The 24,518-nt window shown below is 43.3% G+C and overlaps 1 protein-coding gene across 6 annotated transcripts in view; it reads left to right on the top strand.

Annotated features, from left to right (window-relative positions):
• The window catches only part of MTA1 (metastasis associated 1), a 145,600-nt gene extending 141,163 nt beyond the window's left edge, over positions 1-4,437 (top strand). For 4 of the 6 annotated variants that reach the window (XM_073356262.1, XM_073356261.1, XM_073356260.2 and 1 more), the window contains 2 exons: positions 194-345; positions 2,786-4,437. In XM_073356262.1, coding sequence (XP_073212363.1) covers positions 194-345; positions 2,786-2,924 — 291 coding nt within the window. In that variant the 3' untranslated portion in view covers positions 2,925-4,437. The remainder of the gene's footprint in view (positions 1-193; positions 346-2,785) is intronic. The other 2 variants (XM_073356265.1, XM_073356263.2) reach the window with 1 other exon arrangement.
• Positions 4,438-24,518: the final 20,081 nt, after the last annotated feature.

Here is a 24,518-nt window from a genome sequence, read left to right as displayed (position 1 = left end):
TCTTTAGTACTAGTGGCCAGTTGCTTTTTCATGAAATTTACATTCACTCATGGGAAGGAGGGGGAGAACTTGCAATTAACTTTAATATCTGATTTGGCAGCTTTAAGTCCTTCTCTCCTCTTGTTTGATTGTTTATCACATGACACCATGGATTAGCTACAGTCCATAATTTTACTTCTTTATATATTGTTAGGGACCAAGCCGAAACTTGCTGCTCAATGGGAAATCATACCCAACAAAAGTCCGATTAATTCGTGGTGGATCCATGCCTCCAGTGAAAAGGAGGAGGATGAATTGGATTGATGCTCCGGATGATGTGTTTTATATGGCCACTGAGGAAACCAGGTAGGGAATATATGCCAATCAATTGATTCTCACTGGGGAGCCTGACAAACTCCTTTTGGTTTCTACTTTGCATTTATCATCCCTAGCACTATTCATGCACACTGATAACATGTGTATGACTGCTCAGAAAGTCTCTTCACCAGGCCTGGTGTTGCATTTTTAAAAACCCAAGCAGCTGCCTACGGTGTTTCAATAGAATGGATCCCTGGCCAACTGTGTGCCACCGCAGCACTCGACAGAAAGTGGATTCATAGGGACCTAGGACTGGAAGAGACCTCCTGGGTCATCAAGTCCAGTCCCTTGCTGTCACAGGCAACTCATTATATAATCCCGGTCATAAATTTATCAAGCTCCATCTCAAAACTAGTTGGGCTGTTTGCTGCTCCTACTGTTGGGAAGCTTTTTCAGAAGCTAACTCCTCTGATTGTTAGAAACCTTCTTCTCCCTGGAACTGAACACTGCTCCTATGAATGCTGTTGATTTGAATCGGAGCAGGTGTGGATTTCTCTGTTGACTTTGAGGCCCAATGAAGTGAAGAGTGTTATCGTTACTTGGATTGACTTGGTCACCTGCTGAGGTGATCTTCCCTGAATCAGCCAGTAGTTGAGGCAAGGGTTTACCTGGGTTCTCTGCCTCCTTTAAGGAACTGCTATGATCGCCAAGCTTTTGGTGAATATTCTTGGTGCTGTGGATAGAGCAAAGGGTGTAGGAGCCTGTACTGGGAGTGACATGTTCCTACCAGGAATCTGAGGAGTTTCCTGTGGACTGGCTAAATGGATACTTGTAAATAGGCATTTTGCAGGTAGAAAGCCACAAATCAGTCTTGAGGGTCTAGGGCAGGGGTTCTCAAACTGGGGGTTGGGACCCCTCAGGGGGTCGTGAGGTTATTAAATGGGAGGTCACGAGCAGTCAGCCTTCACCCCAAACCCCGCTTCGCCTCCGGGATTTATAATGGTGTTAAATGTATTAAAAAATCTTTTTAATTTATAAGAGGAGGTTGCACTCAGAGGCTTGCTATGTGAAAGGGGTCACCAGTACAAAAGTTTGAGAACCACTGGTCTAGGGGAATTGTGGAAGCTAGAATTACCATCCTGAGTTTGAAACCGTGGATGAATCTAAGATGTTGAAGACAGCCTTCTTTCTTCATTGGAATGAGAAAATAACTGGAATAAAATCCCCTGACCCTGAACTCTCTGGGCATCTCCTCCTCTGCTCTCAGGTGTTGAAGGTGTCACGGAGTGTGGGGGAGTCCGGGCCCTGCACCCCTCTTCCTGGGATTCACCGTGACTCTCAGCCAGCCAGTAAAACAGAAGGTTTATTGGACAATAGGAACACAGTCTAAAACAGAGCTTGTGGGTACAACCAGGACCACTCAGTCAAGTCCTTCTGGGGGGCAGGGAGCTTAGACCCCAGCCTTGGGGTTCCCTGCGTTCGACCAGCCAGCACAAAACTGAAACAAAAAACTCCTCCAGCAGGCTCTCTCCTTTAACCTTCGTCCAGTTTCCCCGGCAGAGGTGTTACCTTCACCATCCCCCTCCTGGCTCAGGTTACAGGCTCTCAGGTATCCCATCCCCAGTGAAACTCCCCTGCCACATTCCCAGGTCAACACTCCCCCCTCCCTGCTGCATCACAGAAGGCAGTCCATTTCTTGCTTTAACAGTATCTTGTGAGGGTCCCTGAGAGAGAACAGGGAAGGTAGGAGGAGAAGGGGTACGAAGGGACTAGAACTGAATAGAATACTGCTTCTTCACAAGCACCAGGACCCAGTGGTCCAAGGTGATTACAGTTCAGGCTTCCTGAAAACATGAGGGTTTACCAAAGGGGAGGAGAGGTGGAAAGGAAAATATCCTTGGGTGGTTCTGTCAGGCTCTCCACATGGGCATCAAATCTGCTGCCTTGTGGAAGCACCTGATTGTGGGGGCAGCTGAGGCAGGGGGTCATCTTCAATGGAAGCTCTTTCTGTAAAATTCATGCTGTTGTATTCCATGGCCAGAAGGGGAGAATGTGGAGAAAAACAAAAGTGAAACTTCAGAAATACAAGATTTTGAATACTAAATAAAAAATACTGATTTGGAATGAAAACTTCAATTTGAATATTTTAGGAAGAAAATGAGTGTTTGTGACCAACTTTATAAAAACATTTCTGTATGTAAAAATGTGGGAATCTCCTTTTTCCAATGGAATAAATTCCTTGGCTCCATAGCAGTCAATGGCAAAGCTTCTGTTGGAGTTGATCAGGTTTTCACCTCTTCTTTCTAGCTCTAGAAGAGCACAAGATACCAAATATCCAGGTAATGACATTTTTGCACATAGGAAAGCTGTTGCAAACACGGGATTGAATATTACCCATTCTTGGGCTTGGGCCTGTGTAATTTTGGCAAAGAAATGCCAGGATTTTCTACTTTTGTGACAAACTCCTTTTTATTTTCACTGTCTGTAGGAAAATTCGCAAGCTGCTTTCATCCTCTGAAGCGAAGCGAGCCGCCAGACGCCCTTACAAGCCCATTATCCTCCAGCCAGTCCAGGCAGTCCAGTTACGACAGCCCATGAATGATGAACCCATAATCATTGAGGATTAAAACAAACTGAGCAGCCCTCACAATGCCAGTGGGTCTGCCTGAAAGAATCTCTCTCCCGATACACACTTGAGGTTTTTATGGCTACGGTGTTGAATGAACTGCTGAAGACTGGAAAACTTTAAGGAACTGTTCTGCATCTTTTAAATCCCTAAAAGGAACTCAGCCCCATCTGAGCCCTGATGACCACAGACTGTGCGCTCAATCTCTTGCGCATGCTCTTTCCTCTCCTCTCCTCTCCTCTCCCTTTTTTATTTTTGGTAGCCTATTTTCCCCTCTTGCTTGTAGATTACTCTGCCTTTTTGTAGACATGTGGGAAGGAAGGTCAGTTTAACTTATTAAGAGAACGTGGAATAGTAATTTTTAGCTTTGTTTCCTCTGACCTTTGAAGAGCTAGACTCCTTTGTTTTGTGACTGAGCTCTCATTGCTAACCATTTTTACAAGGCTGTGTTGTAAGATTTTTGTGTGTGTGTGTGTGGACGGTGCCATTTTTTTCTTTTTTGTTATTTCTTTTGTAGATAAAGTTCTGATCTGTAACTCAGATATTTGGAAATAGAGGATTTGAAAGCCAGCTACAGGTTCAGCTAGTTTTCTTGGTCCTGTCCCTTGTGTTTTTTGGATAATTTGGCATGGCCAATTTTGCTTGTCCTCAGGCACAAGACAGAAACAACTCAGGCTGAAAAAGGAGTGAGCTAAGAACTGAAGAATCTTGCAGAACATTACACTAACGCTGAAGAACTGAGGCCAGGTTACTGTAACTAGCTGTTTTATTCCAGTCAGTCCCAGGGAGATCTGGCCTGTGGCGTTTTTCACAGTAACCAGAATTTTGTGTGCTGCCTTCTGTCTGCTTCTGGAATCCTACGTGCTATTATAACAACAAGGACCAGCAGTAGGCCCTCTAGTGTAATGAATTGCTTTTCTCTGGCTCCAAGAGTCAAGTCCACTGATGCCCAGGGACATTTTGCTTTGAATTCTGAACCTATTTGTGCATCAGTGTTTTTTGAACACACCTCTCCACAGGAAGCCTGGTTTCTGTTAAATTACATTACTGTACATTTCCCATTTTGAAGGGAATTTCAAATTAAATTACAACTGGGTTTTAATTAGAACAGACTGTGTCTGAAATTGTTTTCCTCTTGACATTTTTGTGTTTGAGGTTTTTCTTTTTTTGCATCTCCTGAACTTATTGTGTATTAGCAAGTCTGTAATTTTTTTCGTATGTCTTCTCATGGCAGTGCATTTGCTTAATGCCCTGCTTTGTTTTGACAGGTTGTAAACTATCATTTGCAACTTGTGTTGATCTGTACATGTACCTGCCTCAAACAGACACAGCATGTAATAATGCCCAAGTCATTCCACATGTGTCAGCAGTGAGATGAGCCAAAGTTGTATTTGGGTTATCACAGTCCAGCCGTGATTCTGTGCAACACTGCTACCCCTTTGGGTGAGGTCAAAAGGAATCTCCGCAGAACAAAAACAGTTCAGTTAACTTTGCTTAATAAACCTGGAACCCGAGCTTTTGTGAAACTGCTGGTTTTTTGTCTATGTTCTGAAATGTTAACTGAAACTTGACCTTTGCCAAGGCACCATCTGCCTGTGGAATGTGGAGCTGCACCTGCTTCCTAGAAATTGCTTTGATTGAAAAGTGCTTGGATAACTCTGCTGCTGTGAACTAGAACTTCTTCACGTGATTGCTCTGTCAGTCTGTTATTTTGGGCAAGCCTAATTCATAGTTTGATCCCACCAATATACTTAGTGTATGTCTGTCTACGTTTTAAAATCTGCGGCAGCAACTCAGAGTCCAGCTCTTCAGACTTAGGGTTGCACTTCGGCACTAAAAACAGGTATGTAGACATTCTGGCCTCGGTTCTGAAACTCATCCCGCTCCCCAAGCTTCAGAGCCCGAGCCTGAATGTCTACATAGCTGTTTTTAGCGCTGTAGCATTAACCGAGGCTCTGAGACTCACTGCCAGGGATTTTAAAATGCAGCGTAAGCATAGTCTGAGATACCGCTAACCTTTTTGAGTCTGGAAGATTAAATTATTTTTAACTCCTGTACCATGGCTCTTTTAGGGTTGAGGGGACAGGACTCTGAAAACTGCCCTTCATGAAAACAATAGATTCGACAGTGAAGCTTTTGAATGATCCTATTGCATGTGTGACCTATATCCTCAAACTGAGCAGGGGTGTAAGTGTGACATGGCAGGATAGAATCCCAGTGGGTTAACTTCTGAATATGTGGCCATTTAAATATTTCTCTTCTGCATTAACTCACTACCAGGATGAGCAAAGTTAGTTCAGCTGCAGTGCTTTCGAGTGGGGACAACCTGATTCTTGTAGTTTGTACTATTTGTGCTGCCGCCACATACTTTATATTCTCCCTTCACTGCTGACCCCCAACTTCAAAAACCAGAGAGGACAGCCAGGGGTTGAAAGAAATGTCAGATGTGCAAGGCAGCCATGTCCAGTAGCATGGTGTGTCCTAGGCCATGGTGGAGTGTTGGTGTAGTAATACCGATTTGTGCCCGCAATACCACTTCCTGCACTAACAGTTTTAATTTGTTTGTCACGCACATGTGGCATAACTCTACCCTTTGCATGTGGGGTCTGATGAGCGACGCTGCCTCAGGCTGTTCGCTATAGGAAGGCCTCAAGTCCAGTGGCATGTGACTTTCCTCTAGGAGGAGGAGAACAACCTGAAGTGACTACTCTGGAAATTGCAAAATTAAGTCCTTGTAGGCCACTCTGAAAAGACTCTTTATTTTTAACTTATCACTTCAAGATGGGATGCAGAGATAAAGTTTCTTGACACCTTAAATAACGGCTTCTTGGAGCAGCTAGTCCTGGAACCCACAAGGGGAGAGGCAGTTTTTGATTTAGTCCTAAGTAGAGCACAGGCTCTGGTTCAAGAGATTATATAGTTGGGCACCTTGGTAATAGTGACCATGATGTAATTAAATTTAACATCCTTGTGGCAGGGAAAACACCACAGCAGCCCAATACTGTAGCATTTAATTTCAGAAAGGGAGACTACACAAAAATGAGGAAGTTAGTTAAACAGAAATTTAAAAGGTACAACCCCAAAAGTGAAATCTCTGCAAGCTGCATGGAAACTTTTTGAAGACACCATAACAGAGGCTCAACTTACATGTATAACCCAAATTAAAAAACCTAGTAAGAGACCCAAAATAGTGCCACTGTGGCTTAACAGTGAAGTAAAAGAAGCAATGAGAGGCAAAAAGGCATCCTTTAAAAAATCCTAGTGAGGAAAATAGAAAGGAGCATAAACTCTGGTAAATGAAGTGTAAAAATATAATTAGGAGGGTCAAAAAAGAATTTGAAGAATAGCTAGCCAAAGACTCAAAAATTAATATCAAATTTTTTTTTTATGAACATCAGAAGCAGGAAGCCTGCTAAAAAAACAGTGGGGACGATTGAGATGTTAAAGGAGTACTCAAGGATGATAACTAAATGAATTCTTTGCATTGGCTTCACGCCTGAGGGTGTGAGGGAGATTTCCAAACCTGAGCCCTTCGTTTTAGGTGACAAATCTGAGGAACTGTCCCAGACTGAGGTATCATTCAAGGAGGTTTTGGAACAAATTGATAAACTAAACAGCAATAAGTCACCAGGACTACATGGTATTCACCCAAGAGTACTGAAGGAACTCAAATGTGAAATTGCAGAACTACTAACTGTAGTTTGTAACCTATCATTTAAATCAGCTTCTGTACCAAATGACGAGCGTAGCTAATGTGACACCAATTTTTAAAAAGGGGCTCTAGAGGTGATCCTGGCAGTTACAGGCCAGTAAGCCTGAGTTCAGTACCGGGCAAACTGGTTGAAACTATAGTAAAGAACAAAACTGTCAGACAGATAGATGAACATAATTTGTTGGGGAAGAGTCAACATGTTTTTTTAAAGGGAAATCATGCCTCACCAATGTACTAGAATTCTTTGAAGGGGTGTACAAGCATGTGGACAAGAGGATCCAGTGGATATAGTGTTCCTAGATTTTCAGAAAGCCTCTGACAAGGTTCCTCACCAAAGGCTCTTAAGCAAAGTAAGCTGTCATGGGATAAGAGGGAAGGTCCCCTCATGGATGGGTAACTGGTTAAAAGACAGGAAACAAAAGGTAGGAATAAATAGTCAGTTTTCAGAATGGAAAGCGGTAAATAGTGGTGTCCCCCAGGGGTCTGTACTGGGATCAGTCCTTTTCAACATATTCATAAATGATCTGGAAAAAGGAGTAATAGTGAAGTGGCAAAATTTGCAGATGATACAAAACTACTCAAGATAGCTAAGTCCCAAGCAAACTGTAAGGAGCTACTAAAGGATCTCTCAAAACTGTGTGACTGGGCAACAAAATGGCAGACGAAATTCAGTGTTGATAAATGCAAAGTAATGCACATTGGAAAACATAATCCCAACTATACATATAAAATGATGGGGTCTAAATTAGCTGTTACAACTCAGAGATATTGGTGATATAGTTCTGTGAAAACATCCACTCAGTGTGCAGCGGCAGTCAAAAAGCAAACAAAATGTTGGGAATGGTTAAAAAGGGATAGATAATAAGACAGACAATATCATATTGCCCCTATATCAATCCATGGTTCACCCACATCTTGAATACTATGTGCAGATGTGGTCACCCTATCTCAAAAAAGATACATTGGAATTGGAAAAGGTTCAGAAAAGGGCAACAAAAATTATAAGGAGTATGGAACAGCTTCCATATGAGGAGAGATTAATAAGACTGGGAGTTTTCAGCTTGGAAAAGAGACTAAGGGGGGATATGACAGAGGTCTATAAAATCATGACTGGTGTGGAGAAAGTAAACAAGGAAGTGTTTACTCCTCATAACACAAGAACTAGGGGTCACCAAATGAAATTAATAAGCAGCAGGTTTAAAACAAAGACAAGGAAGTGTTTTTTTCATACAATGTGCAGTCAACCCATAGAACTCTTGGCTAGAGGATGTTGTGAAGGCCAAGACCACAACAGGTTTCAAAAAAGAGCTTGATAAATTCATGGAGGATAGGTCCATCAATGGCTATTAGCCAAGATGAGCAGGGATGGCATTCTTAGCTTCTGTTTGCCAGAAGCAGGGAAGGGGCAACAGGGGATGGATCACTCGATGATAGATTACCTGTTATGTTCATTCCCTCTGGAGCACCTGGTATTGACCACTGTCAGAAGACAGGATACTGGGCTAGATGGACCTTTGGTTTTACCCAGTATGACTGCCAAGCCCTCTCAGAGGTCCAGAGAGGCCTGGGCCACTTCCAGCTTTTGAGGCCCCAATCTATAATAAAAATAAAAAATGATGACACATGAAAACAAAATAAGGCACTAAAAAAAGTGAGACATAATTTGAATATTTTTTTATTTAACAAATACTTTTCTAGCCTTTTTCTCTGCAAATGCACTAATTATTCAGGAAAAAATCTAGCTTCCATGCAATATCACAGTTGATATTAAGCATGGTGAGCCCATTCAAATGCTCTTGTCCCATAGTTCAACAGTGATAGTTCTTTACCTTTTTCAACACGTTGAAGGTGCGTACAGCTGAAGTCACTGATACAGGCAAACTGACAAATGCGCAATGCAATTGTGATATTAAGAAACCCCAGAGAGTCCAAGTTCGAGTATTTCTTGAAGCAATTCCTTTGGCTTGCAATCCAATTTAAATTCCAATTCATGGAATATATTCGTTTGAGGAAGATGACCTCATTACTGAGATCTTTTGAGATTTCTTTGTGGTACTCTTTGCTGAAATTGTTCAGCTGCGGAAAGTAGATCTTCATTTCTCAGTCTGTTGAACTACCAAAGAAACCCCAAAAGGGTACAAATTAGTCACAGTGACTCAAATGACCTGTAAGACCTGAATGAATAGAGTCAATGATGACAAGGAAGACCTTGATCCTATAATGCTGCTTGGTATCAGATTCAGTAGGTCAGTTGCGATTGGAGAACTCAGATGAAATGTCAATTTCTGTGCTACTAATTTGGACTCAGGATCGCATTCCATTGTTCACGAATCTGTTGAATGTCATTGATAAGACTTTCAATGTTATCCCTCTCAACATCAGGTGTAGCATTGCGTGCTTCAATTACCAGATTAGTAGCTTCATCCACAAAGATGACATCAGAATGCATTCAAATTTGAACATGTGCTTCTGAATAGACTGAAGTTCAGTTCGAGCCTGTGCAGTGAGATTGAGAGATTCCAGCTCACTTAAAGCCTTTCTCATTGAATTTAAATGCTGTGCAACTGGTTGAACACCATCAATCTGTGCAGGCCATCTAGTTTTGGCCATCCCATGCAGTGAAACAGGAAGATATTGTTTCAGAATTTCCCACCTTTGTGGACTGCTACTGAAGGATTGAACATTTGCTAAACAGTTCCAAAGCAAGTAATTGCCTCCTTGACTGTGCTGAATCATGCAACACCTACAAGGTTTAGTGTGTGGTTTCTACAGTTGGAGAAAATAGTTCAAATTATGCTCAAGCAGAACTGCTTGTACACCTTTGTACTTCCCAGCCATATTAGATCCATTGTCATAGGCTTGACCAATGCAGACTTGAAAATCTATCTTAAAACCTTCTAGAATTGCTATACTCAAGCAGCAATTTCTTTTCCAGTTTTTCTCGTGAAATTATCAAACAAACCTTTCTTCAACTGAAAACTGAAAATTTTGAGCTGTCTACAATCTTAACATATCGAATAACCATAGTAGTCTGTTCCTTGTGAGAACAATCTGGAGTTGCGTCAACAATGTTTGAAAAATACTTGGCATTTTGAATTTCATCAAGAATTGTTGTTTGTATGAATGACCCACATAGCTCAATAAACTCATTTTGTATGCGTGTGGAGAGATAATGGATTTGTATACTCTTTTGACTCTCTTGCGATTCTTGAACACGTTTAACATGCTCTGATAAAAGTGGGTCATATTTTTCTGAGGAGCTCAACTATGTCTAGAAAGTTTCTATTTGCATGATCCACCAGTACGTTGACTGGAACCAAAGAAAGCCAATCCCCACTCAGAAAGAAAAAGGATGATATTCAGGATGCACTCAAGAAGTTTTTTCCAGTTATTCGTTTCTGTAGAGTTCAGTCAAGAGTAAATTCTCAACTGAACTTTCAGCTGATGCTGCCCTACTGGCTGATTTCCATGCAACATAGATTTTTGTGTGACGAACTCTCATGTGATGGTATTCGGTCTTTCAACTTCCTCCAATCTCTGTTGATGCTCCATCCTGATTGATCAGAGAGAACTGATGCATTTGAAGCACTTTTGTTCAAAATGAAGCAGGGTGCACAGTACAGAGATTGTTTTTCTGTACTCTAGCATAACCAGTCTCTTGTACAGGTCTCACATTTGGAAGAGTTTTTGTCAGCAGACGAGTAGGGAAAGCATGATTATCAGCATCTTGTAGAATGTTACTTGGAATTGCAATCTTTTCTTAAAATTAGTTGTTTTGAATTTGGGCAGCATTGCTCTTTTCAATAATTCCAATGTCAGTCACAGTCAAACCTGTAATACTCATGGATTGCTCTTGCTGCGTAAGATCTACATCTTCCTGTTGCTGTTGAGTTTCTTGATTGTACATAGGATCTTCTGCTGCTGTTGGCACATCTCCTTCTTGAGGTATTGGCATTGAAATATCACCTGTTGCAGTTGCGGAGTTTTCATTATCTGTAGCATTGTTGGGTAAGGTGTTTTCCAGTGGTTTGAGAAATGAAGTTATTGGCTTTGAGCTCTTAGTTGCTGCTTCACTCAATTGTTTTCTACATCTCTTGCTTGCATCACTTTCAAATCTCCTCTTCATAGTGATCTATCTGGTCAATATGTAGCCTATCCACACTTGAAATATTCTGCTGTAAATAAGTAGCTTATCTACACTTGAAATCTTCTACTGTAAACATGTACACAAATACTGAACGGTACCCAAATGCTGAAAAAACTTAAAACGAAGGAATACTAATTAAGAACACAAAATGAAAGCGTCAGACAGGATATTATCCTTATCACTGAATCAAAACTCAAGCACGCAAGGTAGAATAGGCTGAGCTGAAGACAAAGGGATGGCATATATATAGTAAACACAGATACAGACAGGGGGCTAATGTTCAAAAATTTCAAAAGTGTGTCCTCACGAAACTCACTGTACAAGATTGTCCTCACAACTTTTCACCTTGAATCTGGGCCTATAGACTACGAAAGCCTATGGTTGATGGCCAAGCTACCAAAGTAGGGCTCAACCAACCAACCAGCCACACCTTTTAGCTACCATATGAAGATAATAATGAGGAATTCTCACACACACAAATAATTCCTTAGTCAACTAGACGTAAAACTATAAAGACACTAAAATGTAACAATTCTCTACCTTTCAACACGCACTTGATCCAGCACCAGCCACTAGTAGTGGTTTGTTTATATAATCTGAGAGGACACTTTCATCATGGTCTAATCTTGTGCATCAGAACAGATACATTTTTAATTAATATTTATGAACATTTTAAACTTTTATATGACAAAATCTATCAGTTAACAAAAATATTGTCTTTTACCAAATCACATCTCTTATTTGCTTAAATTTGCAGCTCTAAGCGAGTGTGTGTGTCGCATTTTGGTCCAATAGCGATGCACATAAAAACAAGTTGCAATAGCGATGCACATAAAAACAAGTTGCGAAACATATCAAATGCCAAAAACTTAAGTGTCTAAATTTGAGGCCCCCTTTAAGTTTGAGGCTCAGGCCAAATGGCCCTCCTGGCCCTCCCTCTGACTGGCCCTGATGGCCACTCTTACGTTCTTTAGTGTCTGATTTAATGCCACTACCAGCTGGCAGTGAGGGTTATTGCTGATACTCCTGTTGTACTGTATTATGTCATGTCCACTCGAACATACACCTGTGTTCAGGGATCTCAGCCTGGAGAGATGCATTTTGGTTTTCAATTGAGAAATTACAGATAAAGTCTAATTTCATACTATATATGCAACGAGGAGTCCAGTGGCACCTTAAAGACTAACAGATTTATTTGGGCATAAGCTTTCATGGGTAAAAACCCCACTTCTTCAGATGCATGGAGTGAAAATTACAGATACATGCATAAATATACTGGCACATGAAGAGACAGGAGTTACCTTACAAGTGGAGAATGAGTGTTGACAAGGCCAATTCAGTCAGGGTGAATGTGGTCCACTCCCAGTAATTGATGAGGAGGTGTCAATACCAAGAGAGGGAAAATTGCTTTTGTAGTGAGCCAGCCACTCCTAGTCCTTATTCAAGCCCAAATTAATGGTGTTAAGTTTGCAAATGATTTGTAGCTCTGCAGTTCCTCTTTGAAGTCTGTTTTTGAAGTTTTTTTTTTTTGTTGAAGTATGGCTACTTTTAAATCTGTTGTTGAATGTCCAGGGAGACTGAAATGTTCTCCTACTGGCTTTTGTATTTTACCATTCCTGATGTCTGATTTATGCCCATTTATTCTTTTACAGAGAGACTGTCCAGTTTGGCCAATGTACATGGCAGAGGGGCATTGCTGGCATGTTATGGCATATATCACATTAATAGATGCACAGCTGAATGAGCCCCTGATGGTGTGGCTGATGTGTTTGTGTCCTCTGATGGTGTCGTTAGAGTAGATATGGGGACAGAGTGGGCAACGGGGTTTGTTACAGGGATTGGTTCCTGGGTTAGTGTTTCTGTGGTGTGATGTTTAGTTGCTGGTGAGTATTTGCTTCAAGTTGGGGGGCTGTCTGTAAGTGAAGACTGGTCTGTCTCCCAAGGTCTGAGAGAGTGAGGGATTGTTTTCCAGGATAGTTTGTAGATCGTTGATGATGTGCTGAAGAGGTTTTAGCTGGGGGCTGTAAATGATGGCCTGTGGTGTTCTGTTGTTTTCCTTGTTGGCCTGTCCTGTAGTAGGTGACTTCTGAGTACCCATCTCGCTCTGTCAATCTGTTTCCTCACTTCCCCAGGTGGGTATTGTAGTTTTAAGAATGCTTGATAAAGATCTTGTAGGTGTTTGTCTCTGTCTGAGGGATTGGAGCAAATGCGGTTGTATCTTAGGGCTTGGCTGTAGACGATGGATCTTGTGATGTGTCCTGGATGGAAGCTGGAGGCATGTAGGTAAGTATAGTGGTCAGTAGGTTTCCAGTATAGGGTGGTGTTTATGTGACCATCGCTTATTTGCACTGTAGTGTCCAGGAAGTGGATCTCTTGTGTGGATGGGTCCAGGCTGAGGTTGATGGTGGGGTGGAAATTGTTGAAATCCAGGTAGAATCCTTCAAGGGCCTTCTTCCCGTGGGTCCAAATGATGACATCATCAGTGTAGCACAAGTAGAGGAGGGGCTCTAGGGGACGAGAGCTGAGGAAGCGTTGTTCTAAATCAGCCATAAAAACGTTGGCATAGTGTGGAGTCATGTGGGTACCCGTAGTAGTGCCACTGACTTGAAGGCATAAAGTTGTCCCCAAAAGTTCTTCTACATCCATGGATGCAAGGATGAATTCAAACTACTAGGATGATTCGAGGAATGGAAAACTTGTCTTATGAAAGGAGACTCAGGGAGCTTGGCTTGTTTAGCCTAACTAAAAGAAGGTTGAGGGGAGATATGATTGCTCTCTATAAATATATCAGAGGGATAAATACCAGAGAGGGAGAGGAATTATTTAAACTCAGTACCAATGTGGACACAAGAACAAATGGATATAAACTGGCCACTAGGAAATTTAGATTAGAAATTAGACGAAGGTTTCTAACCATCAGAGGAGTGAAGTTTTGGAATAGCCTTCCGAGGGAAGTAGTGGGGGCAAAAGATCTATCTTGCTTTAAGATTAAACTCGATAAGTTTATGGAGGAGATGGTATGATGGGATAACATGGTTTTGGTAATTAAATATTCATGGTAAATAGGCCTAATGGCCTGTGATGGGTTTTTAGATGGGGTAAGATCCAAGTTACCCGGGAAAGAATTTTCTGTAGTATCTGGCTGATGAATCTTGCCCATATGCTCAGGGTTTAGCTGATCGCCATATTTGGGGTCGGGAAGGAATTTTCCTCCAGGGCAGATTGGAAGGCCCTGGAGGTTTTTCGCCTTCCTCTGTAGCATGGGGCACGGGTCACTTGCTGGAGGATTCTCTGCTCCTTGAGGTCTTCAAACTACAATTTGAGGACTTCAATAGCACAGATATAGGTGTGAGGTCTTTTTTAGGAGTGGTGGGTGAAATTCTGTGGCCTGCATTGTGCAGGAGGTCAGACTAGATGATCATAATGGTCCCTTCTGACCTAAATATCTATGAATCTATGAATCTATGATGGTGTTTTCAGGAAGATTACCAATGCATTGGTAGGTAGACTCAGGAAGTCAGTGGTGTGTCAAAGCTAGCTAGGAGTGCTGGTAACGTAGGGTCTGAGGAGGGAGTCCAAATAGTCAGATAATCCTGCTGTAAGATAATAAAATGTAAGACAATCCTGCTACCAATGCCTGAGTTGATGGGGCATCTAGGTTTCCAGGTTTATGGATCTTGGATAGCAGATAGAATACCCCTGGTCAGGGCTCTAGGTGTATATCTGTAGATTTGTTCCTGTGCTATAGCAGGGAGTTTCTTGAGCAGATGGTGTAGTTTCTTTTGGTACTTCTCAGTGGAATCGGAGGATAGTGGCCTGCAGAAGGTTGTGTTGGAGAGTTGCCTGGCAGCCTCCTGTTCATAATCCGACCTGTTCATGATGACCACAGCACCTCCTTTGATTATAATGTCAGAGTTGTTTCTGAGTAACAGCCGTGTTAGTCTGTATTCGCAAAAAGAAAAGGAGTACTTGTGGCATCTTAGAGACTAACCAATTTATTTGAGCATAAGGTTCGTGAGCTACAGCTCACTTCATCAGATGCGTACTGTGGAAAATACAGAAGATGTTTTTATACACACAGACCATGAAAAAATGGGTGTTTATCACTACAAAAGGTTTTCTTTCCCCCCACCCCACTCTCCTGCTGGTAATAGCTTATCTAAAGTGATCACTCTCCTTACAATGTGTATGATAATCAAGGTGGGCCATTTCCAGCACAAATCCAGGGTTTAACAAGAACGTATGAGGAACAGTGGGGGGGAAAGGAATAAACAAGGGGAAATAGGTTACTTTTTATAATGAATCAACCATTCCCAGTCTCTATTCAAGCCTAAGTTAATTGTATCCAATTTGCAAATGAATTCCAATTCAGCAGTCTCTCGTTGGAGTCTGTTTTCAAAGTTTTTTTGTTGAAGGATAGTCACTTTGAGATCAGAAATTGAGTGACCAGAGAGATTGAAGTGTTCTCTGACTGGTTTATGAATGTTATAATTCTTGACATCTGATTTGTGTCCATTTATTCTTTTACGTAGAGACTGTCCAGTTTGACCAATGTACATGGCAGAGGGGCATTGCTGGCACATGATGGCATATATCACATTGGTAGATGTGCAGGTGAACGAGCCTCTGATAGTGTGGCTGATGTTATTAGGCCCTGTGATGGTGTCACCTGAATAGATATGTGGGCACAGTTGGTAACAGGCTTTGTTGCAAGGATAGGTTCCTGGGTTAGTGGTTCTGTTGTGTGGTATGTGGTTGCTGGTGAGTATTCGCTTCAGGTTGGGGGGCTGTCTGTAGGCAAGGACTGGCCTGTCTCCCAAGATTTGTGAGAGTGTTGGGTTGTCCTTCAGGATAGGTTGTAGATCCTTGATAATGTGTTGGAGGGGTTTTAGTTGGGGGCTGAAGGTGACGGCTAGTGACTTTCTGTTGTTTTCTCTGTTAGGCCTGTCCTGTAGTAGGTGACTTCTGGGAACTCTTCTGGCTCTGTCAATCTGTTTCTTCACTTCAGCAGGTGGGTATTGTAGTTGTAAGAATGCTTGATAGAGATCTTGTAGGTGTTTGTCTCTGTCTGAGGGGTTGGAGCAAATGCGGTTGTATCGCAGAGCTTGGCTGTAGACAATGGATCGTGTGGTGTGATCAGGGTGAAAGTTGGAGGCATGTAGGTAGGAATAGTGGTCAGTAGGTTTCCGGTATAGGGTGGTGTTTATGTGACCATCGTTTATTAGCACTGTAGTGTCCAGGAAGTGGATCTCTTGTGTGGACTGGACCAGGCTGAGGTTGATGGTGGGATGGAAATTGTTGAAATCATGGTGGAATTCCTCAAGGGTTTCTTTTCCATAGGTCCAGATGATGAAGATGTCGTCATCAATATAGTGCAAGTAGAGTAGGGGCGTTAGGGGACGAGAACTGAGGAAGCGTTGTTCTAAGTCAGCCATAAAAAAGTTGGCATACTGTGGGGCCATGCGGGTACCCATAGCAGTGCCGCTGATTTGAAGGTAAGACTGGGAATGGTTGATTCATTATGAAAAGTAACCTATTTCCCCTTGTTTATTCCCCTCCCTCCCCCCCCCACTGTTCCTCAGACGTTCTTGTTAAACCCTGGATTTGTGCTGGAAATGGCCCACCTTGATTATCATACACATTGTAAGGAGAGTGGTCACTTTAGATAAGCTATTACCAACAGGAGAGTGGGTTTGTGTGCGTGTGTGTGTGTGGGGTGGTCTATATGGCTGAGGTTATGGGGCAAGTGATGCTGTTTGGGAGTAGACCACATCTACCTTGACTGAATTGGCCCTGTCAACACTCGTTCTCCACTTGTAATTCCCTTCTCTTCATGTGCCAGTATATTTATGCCTATATGTGTAACTTTCACTCCATGCATCTGAAGAAGTGGGGTTTTTTACCCACGAAAGTTTATGCCCCAATAAATCTGTTAGTCTTTAAGGTGCCACTGGACTCTTTATTGTTTTTGTGGATACAGACAAACACGGCTACCCCTTTGATACTACATATGAAGTAGCTTAAAGTGACCACTTGAGGGCGCCAAGCCTGCAGTTTCAGTGACTGGAACAATGTGAACACATTAATATGAACTACTAGAATGTTACTCTGATTATTTAAAATCAGACTAGGCAATCTCTAGAGGATATCCCATAGTGCGCTGGCCTCCAGGGATCACATGGCGGCTGCTGCTTAATAGGGCTTTCCTAATCTATGCTCTCCTGTGGCAGACTGCACTTAGCCTGGCCTTGGGAGAGGGCAGAATAAGATTTTATTTTTATTTTTTTAAAGCACCTGCTGGGTCATGCTCTATCCCAGGAAGTGAACTATGCTGAGATTCATGAGGGGCAGATCTCACAGCCTGCATCCTCAGCTCTAGCACTCCTTAACAGCCTGATTCCCCTTACCAAAACCCTGTCAGGCCATCTCCCACTGCGATCCACTTCCTGCATCTCGCCAATGGCACTCTCTCTCCTTCAAATGGGACTTTGAAAACCATTCTCCCCCAGCAGTAGTTATGCAGGGCAGTGGTTCTTGTCAGGACCTTGTAAGCAGGGGAAGTAATTAATCACCGGAGTCCTGTCTGTACCCTACCCCAGTCAGCTGCTGGACTTTGGCCACTTCCCTAATCAGCTGTTGGGACTACTGTCCAGATGCCTTCCTGAGCTAAGGAGTAACAGTCGTGTTAGTCTGTATTCGCAAAAAGAAAAGGAGTACTTGTGGCACCTTAGAGACTAACCAATTTATTTGAGCATAAGCTTTCGTGAGCTACAGCTCACGAAAGCTTATGCTCAAATAAATTGGTTAGTTTCTAAGGTGCCACAAGTACTCTTCTTTTTTCCTGAGCTAAGTTCTTAAGGCCAAGTTCTAAAGAGACTTTTAAGGGAGTTAGCTGTAAATTACATCACATGACCTAATTAGACTCAGCCACTTAGAGATGATGTCATATCTCTGTGATTGGCACCCTCTAAGTCAGTGGTTCTCAACCAGGGGTACGTGTGCCCCTGGGAGTACTCAAGTCTTCCAGGGGGTACATGAATTCATCTGGATATTTCCCTAGTTTTACAATAGGCTACATAAAAAAGCACTAATGAAATCAGTACAAACTAAAATTTCATACAAACAATGACTTGTTTCTACTGCTTTATATACTATACACTGAAATGTAAGTACAATATTTATATTCCAGTTGATTTATTTTATAATTGTATGGTAAAAATGAGACCGTAAGCAATTGTTCAGTAACAGCATGCTGACACGCTTTTGTATTTTTGTCTGATTTCGTAAGCAAATAGTTTTTAAGTGAGGTGAAACTTGGGGGTATTCAAGACAAATCAGACTCCTGAAAGGGGTACAGTAGTCTGGAAAGGTTGAGAACCACTGCTCTAAATTTTATTTTGCTGCCCATTACCACAGTATCTGAGCACCTTCCATGTAAATCAATGGCAAAGTCCCTAGCGGAGTTTATGGAGTCTCTGGCATTTCTCCCTTGATGAGGTCAGCAACATTCTGGTTGGGGGTAGGTTGTTTTTAGGGTTGGGAGGGGTTTGGAAATAAAAAGGATGTTTGACTTGTGAGTGTCACTCAGGATGGAAAGGCTGTCTCAAAGAGGAAGGCTTGGCAGCATTTCCTGAAGCTGGTCAGACTCTGGATTAACCTGATCTCCTTTGGAAATTGTCCCATTGTTGTGTCCCCTTGATTGAGAAAGCTTTGGTCCCAGCTCTCAGATGCTTTGTGTGATGCGTTGCCCCAGGGGAACAGACAGATAATAGGTCTAAATTCTGTCTTTGATGTAGCCGGGGCTTGATCCATCCATTGCTTTGAAGCTCCGAACCAAGGCTTGAACCAGCACCGGAAGCTGATTCGGAACCCATGGAGGGACTTGAACACAGGCCTGATGCTCTCAGCAGCCTCAGCCATGGAGAAGGCGGGCAGCTACATTCTGTACCGGCTGGAGTCTGTGCATCGGCTTCAGCTTCAGCAACAAGAAGTTACAGTGACCCAGCCTGGAGGTGACAAACGCTGGATCGCTGTGGCCAGGGCCCCATCTGAGAGGAAGGGGGAAGTTTCCTAGCAAGCTGGAGGTGAAAGGTGGCATTTATGGAAACTGCTGCTACCTGGTCTTCCAAGCATAGCGAGGAGTCAAACAGGAGCCTGAGGCTTTTCATCACGCTGAGAAATGGGGGCTGTCTTTGGTGGAAAGTGCAGACAGCAACTCGGCCAGCCCTTCAAAGCATTTTCTCTTTCCAACCAGCATCACAATAATCTGGCCTGGGTTCAGCTTCAGCCAACTGCTCTTTACCCAAGAGCTAATTTCCTGTAGGCACTCGGTGGTGATGGTTACATCAGTTGAGTGATATGTAGCTGAGTGCCATCAACATACTGTTGGCAGCTAAGGCCATGGTACCTCTCTCTGCCCCAGTGGCCTCAATTAGATAGTGTGGGGATAGTGCAGATCCCAGTGGAACCCTGGAGGTGAGGGCCTTCTGAGAGCAGGTGCGGTTACCCGTCACCACTGTGAGTGCTGCTGGAGAGAAAATGAATGGAGCTGCTGTTGAGCTGGGCCATGCACTCGCTGTGTCTTGAGGTGGGTGTCCATTGTGTCAAGCCTGCAGAGAGGCCCAGCAGCATGAGCAAAGGGATCTTACCTGTGTCCATGGCCCTGAGCAGACTCTTAGTGCCACTACAGCTGTGTCTGTGCAGTGCCTGGTCTGGGCCCTGATTGTGAAGCATCCAGGATGTTGGCTAATGTCACGTTGTTGTAGGAGCTTGGTGGTTACTTGCAGTCTAACTCACATGCCGAGGAACTGGCATTGGGGGATGAAGTGGGAACAAACCATTAACATGTGAGGTTAATTAGTTTCTTTCCCTGCTACAATCCTCTATAGGCCCCTCTGCACAAGTAGCACCAACTTACGCTCAGACTGATGGTGTGTGTTCATGCACACACATCTACAATGTGACTCCGTCCTGCCCTGAGTGCTGCTGTGCAGCCATCAGGTCACTGCTAGCTTTTGGCAGAGTGCCCTTTCTTTGCCCGTACTCCGCCTGTTTCACCTTGTGCTCCTGAGAGCAAGGAGGTAGGCATGCGGTGGGCTTGAAACTTCAGCCAAAGTGTGGGAGGCTCAGACCCTCTTAACCTGCTTCACTTAACCGTCAATGGAGCATGTCAGGCTCAAAACTTGCTGCACGCTGTAATAGGACAGGCAGCCTCAAGGCCTTTGTTTAGCCAGTGCAGAGATGTTGTGTAGGTCAAACATCAATAAGCTGGTGAGTCAGTTTTACATGGTGACCAGCCCAGCTTCAGCAGCTCGGACTCCTCTCTGAGCTAGAGTGCTGGAGGAGGAGCATTGGATTCGTCTACTGACCAGGGAGCACAAGAAAATGCTCTGGGTACTCTGCGTCTACACTTAGACCAGGAACAGTCGACATGTGTTTAGACCATGGCATTTAAGAACATCTGGATCAATACGGTCCCTTGCAGCAAATCCTCGGATTGAGGAAAACCTCTTTTGGGTGCCTGTTGTGACCGGTGGGGCCCAGACGGTCTATGCTGTTTTCCTGAGAGTTCGATCAGTGAGTGAGTGCAAGGGAAACATGCTATCACTAACTCTTACAACGAGATAGCAGCATACACAATGAGAAGGAAAGATGTTTCCACTATTTAGGCAAGCTCGGATCTGGCACAAACACAGAATTTTACCTTGTTAATTGTTTTTGGTTTTTTTTTTAACATAGGGCCTTCCAAGCAAATCCAAATTTTCTAGCTCCCAACTCACCTGTGGGAAACCTATCAGAGCCTGCAGTGATAGGGATCACCCTGGATTTCTGCCCCCTGGGAAGGGAAGGCTCACTTGCTCATTTATGCCACAGCAACATCTAAGGCAAATGTATCGTACGAGCCAGTTGTCTCCGCCGCTGCGCCAGTGGAATGAGATTGGAACAGCAAGGCATTCCCATGGGATTCTTCAGATGGGTGCTGCCCCAGTCAGCCTGTTCACTTCCCACAGAATCTAAAAAAATTAGGTTTTTTTTTTTTTGCTCCAGGCACAGGGAGAATCCATGCCCTGAATGACATCTTGCGGCATTGGAAGCATTCCGGTTCAGACAGGAAGAATCAGGCTTCTAGGTGTCCTGCCTCCTCATTCAGCTGCTCAGACTGTCTGATGGTCCCCTACCTCTCCACAGTCATCAGGAAGATCAAGCCATAGAGGGCAATTCTGAGCGCCTTTACTGGCCCTGGTTCTTTGGCTCAAAAAGTCCCTCCACTGTTACAAGAAGACACAGTAAGTTCAGATCTCAGAGTAGCAGCCGTGTTAGTCTGTATCAGCAAAAAGAAAAGGAGTACTTGTGACACCTTAGAGACTAACAACTTTATTTGAGCATAAGCTTTTGATGAAGTGAGCTGTAGCTCACGAAAGCTTATGCTCAAATAAATTTGTTTGTCTCTAAGGTGCCACAAGTACTCCTTTTCTTTAAGTTCAGATCATCTCTTTTCTTCTACCCTTAGCTACACAGTATGAAACCCTTTCTCCTATTGCACATGCTCATGCAATGGAGGTGGTTTTAAATGCACCCACATACGTGCTACTCCCAGCCATAGATGAATTGATTCCAAGGCCAGAAGGGATCACTGTGATCATCTAGTCTGACTTTCTGCATAGCACAGGCCAGCAGGTCTTTTAGAAAAGCAACACTCTTGTTTTAAAAATCATCAGAGATGGAGAATCTGCCACGACTGTTGGTAAGTTGTTCCAATGGTTAATTACTCTGACTGTTAAAAGATTAAACCTTGTTTCCAGTCTAAATGTCTAGCTTCAATTTCTAGCCACTGGATGGTGTTAGACTGGAGAGCCCATTATTAAATACTTGCTCCCTGTGTAGGTATCTATAGACTTGTGTAATCAAAGTCCCCCTCAACCTTCTCTTTGTTCATATAAATTGATTGAGCTCCTTGCATCTATCACTATAAGGCAGGCTTTCTGATTCTTTAATCATTCTTGTGGCTCTTCTCTGAACCCTCTCCAATTTATCAACACACTGGTGCCAAATATAGAAGTAAAATAACACCTTTACACCTACTCAAGTTTCCCCTATTGATGCATCCCAGGATTGCATTAGTTCTTTTGGCCACAGCATCACAGTGGGAACTCACTTTCAGCTCATTATCTACCACAACCCCCAAGATGCTTTTTGGTCCTAATAAATTTAAAGACTACAGTTCAAAGTGTGTTCTCTTTGTATTATACTGTGCTGAGGGGCACCAGCTGCTTTTAAAGGGGATGGGGATAAAAGTTGATGAAAGGAAAATACTGAAATATTCATTAGTTTATAGAGAGAGATTGGATAGTCTGGCAAATCCAGACAACGGAAAACAGGAAGGGAAGAAAACTAAAAGGACAAAACTAGAGACAATCTGAAAAAATAGAAATAAGAGAAAAACATGGGGAGGAGGCTAAAATAAGCAAGAGTAAAGAGAGACTGAACACACTATGGGAAAAGAAAGAGACAACAATATGGTAGGCATGTGTGTGAGTTGGCAGAGTGGGACAGAAAGCAGAAGGAAAACTCCATCATGTGGCCCAGGCAACTGGAAATGGTCAAGATCATCCCTATAGGAAAATGGCCCCTCTCACCCAACGTAGGCCCTCAGAAAGAGAACATGGCAGTTGGATGAGGACCCTGCTTGCTTGCTGTTCTGCCCTGAAAAATGGCAGCAAAGACCTACCAGCTTGGATCTAGAGCAGTGGTTTTCAACCATTTGTGGACCCCTAAAAATTTTTTTAATGGAGGTGCGGACCCCTTTCGAAACCTGAGAAACAGTCTTTGGACCCCAGTGGTCCGCGAACCACAGGTTGGAAATCACTGCACTAGATACACTGAGACACAACAGGCTCAGTCTGCAAATAAAACCTGGTTTCTTCTAACTTCCGGCCCTGAAGTCTCAAACTGGAATCTGAGGGACAAGCCACGATTCTTTTGCTGCTTATGGAACCCCTGAATTCTGCCTTCTGCCCCACCCCTGCAAATCTATTTCTTCCTTTATTGGCACCTTTTCTCAGTGGTTCTTCACAGGTGCGTTTGACTCCAAATCAAATTCAGTAAGCTGATGCACAAGAGGAAATAAATTCCAGGTGCCTCTTCCGTAGCCAGTGCTGAGGGAGTATTAGGAAACATGAATAAGGGTATGTCTGCCCAGCAAACAAAGGCCTGTGCAGTAAGTCAGAGCCCAGGTCAACTGACTCGGGGCCTCAGCTCTTGCGCAGCAGAGCTAAAAATAGCAGTGTAGCTGTCCAGGCTGGTGCTGGAGCCTAGGCTCTGAGACCTGGGGGGGGAAAGGGGGGGAGTGTCTCTGAGCCTGAGTATCTGCATTTGCTCACACAAAGTACAATTGCATGAGTAACTACCTATCTGCATGCACAATTAACCAGTTTGGATACACACCTGTGGATTTGTGCCTGCACACGTTTAGAGACTGGCAAGAAGTTTGGCACAGTGTATACAATCTGTTCCCCCCCCTTCCCCAAAATCACTGTTATCACTGTCTGATACGGGGACAGTTTCCAGCCTCCCTGTCCTCCCACCCCAAGTTATTCAGAGTTTTATTTATCCTTTCTGGGTGGCTAAGACTCATTTTATACCCTAAAGCAGAAAGTGCATCTGTCTGCATTTCATTTTTCTCCGGTCATGACTGCTGTGCTGCCCTTCCTGGGATCCCCCTGTGCCTCCCAGTATAGCCTCACTCATTCTGCATTTGGTAACAGACTGCTGCTTGTTTTGTATATTTGATTGCAACAGGAGATTTACTAGCAAGACGCTTCTATGTAGCAATTGCTGCATTCTTCAGCGTGTAGGCAGAATGAAGTCTTTCTAGGGTTAAGTCCAGTGTCTTGAGCACTGCTTTTGAATAGGGTTATTTGTACTAATTTCAAGTTTTGACTTCTGGGAAATGTGGCCCTGTGGCAGTGGAGTATGTGATTAAATCAGACTTTTGTTTTACTGTACCAGATCATTTGGTGCTTTGTGGGGGAAAGAGTCTCTATTACTTTGATCAAGGTGCTGTCCTAGTAACTGGTTTCTTTTTCTGTATGTTGCTTTGCAGGGAGTCTGATCTTGTTTTTGGGTTTGCAGCCGGTGCAGAGAGCTTGTGATTACATAGTACCAGAGCAGGGCGAACAGTGAGGGGTGGTGTTCATAAAAGCTGCTGTGATTTCTAAATAGATTTTCCACTCCGGCTGTGTTTGCATATGTATAAAAAACGTAGCATGGGAACCGCAGTTCCCAGGGAGATTCAGTTGCACAACTCAAATGCACTTGATGATGAAACTCAGTTTAATTTGGGAGGAAGGGCTTTCTGAAGGTGAGGTTGCGCAGTCAGGGAAGAGGCGTGAGGAGAATTCTGGTGACTATTCACATGGCTCCACTAGTGGAACTGTGAATACTGAACACTTGAAGAAGCACTCGCAGCAGGCTGTTTGCCAGCAATCCATTGCTGTAAATTTGTTCGCACAAGACATTTGTTGTGAAATGTAGAGCAGGTCAAATAATTGGAGTCAGATTCGTTTTGTGAGTAGATGGTTCAGACCCAGGGTAAAGACACAATGCCCAAGACAGCTGGTAGAAGTCAGCCTCTCAGCTGACTTTAATTGAGCTGAATTGATTCACACCATCTAAAGATCTGGCCCTACGTTCTCTGCAGAGTGTTGAGAGTTATTTGTCCAACAGTGCATTGCACT

Source organism: Lepidochelys kempii, chromosome 8, assembly GCF_965140285.1.
Source record: "Lepidochelys kempii isolate rLepKem1 chromosome 8, rLepKem1.hap1, whole genome shotgun sequence".
NCBI classification, from domain to species: domain Eukaryota; kingdom Metazoa; phylum Chordata; order Testudines; family Cheloniidae; genus Lepidochelys; species Lepidochelys kempii.
This window is presented reverse-complemented; position numbering and strand designations above follow the sequence as displayed.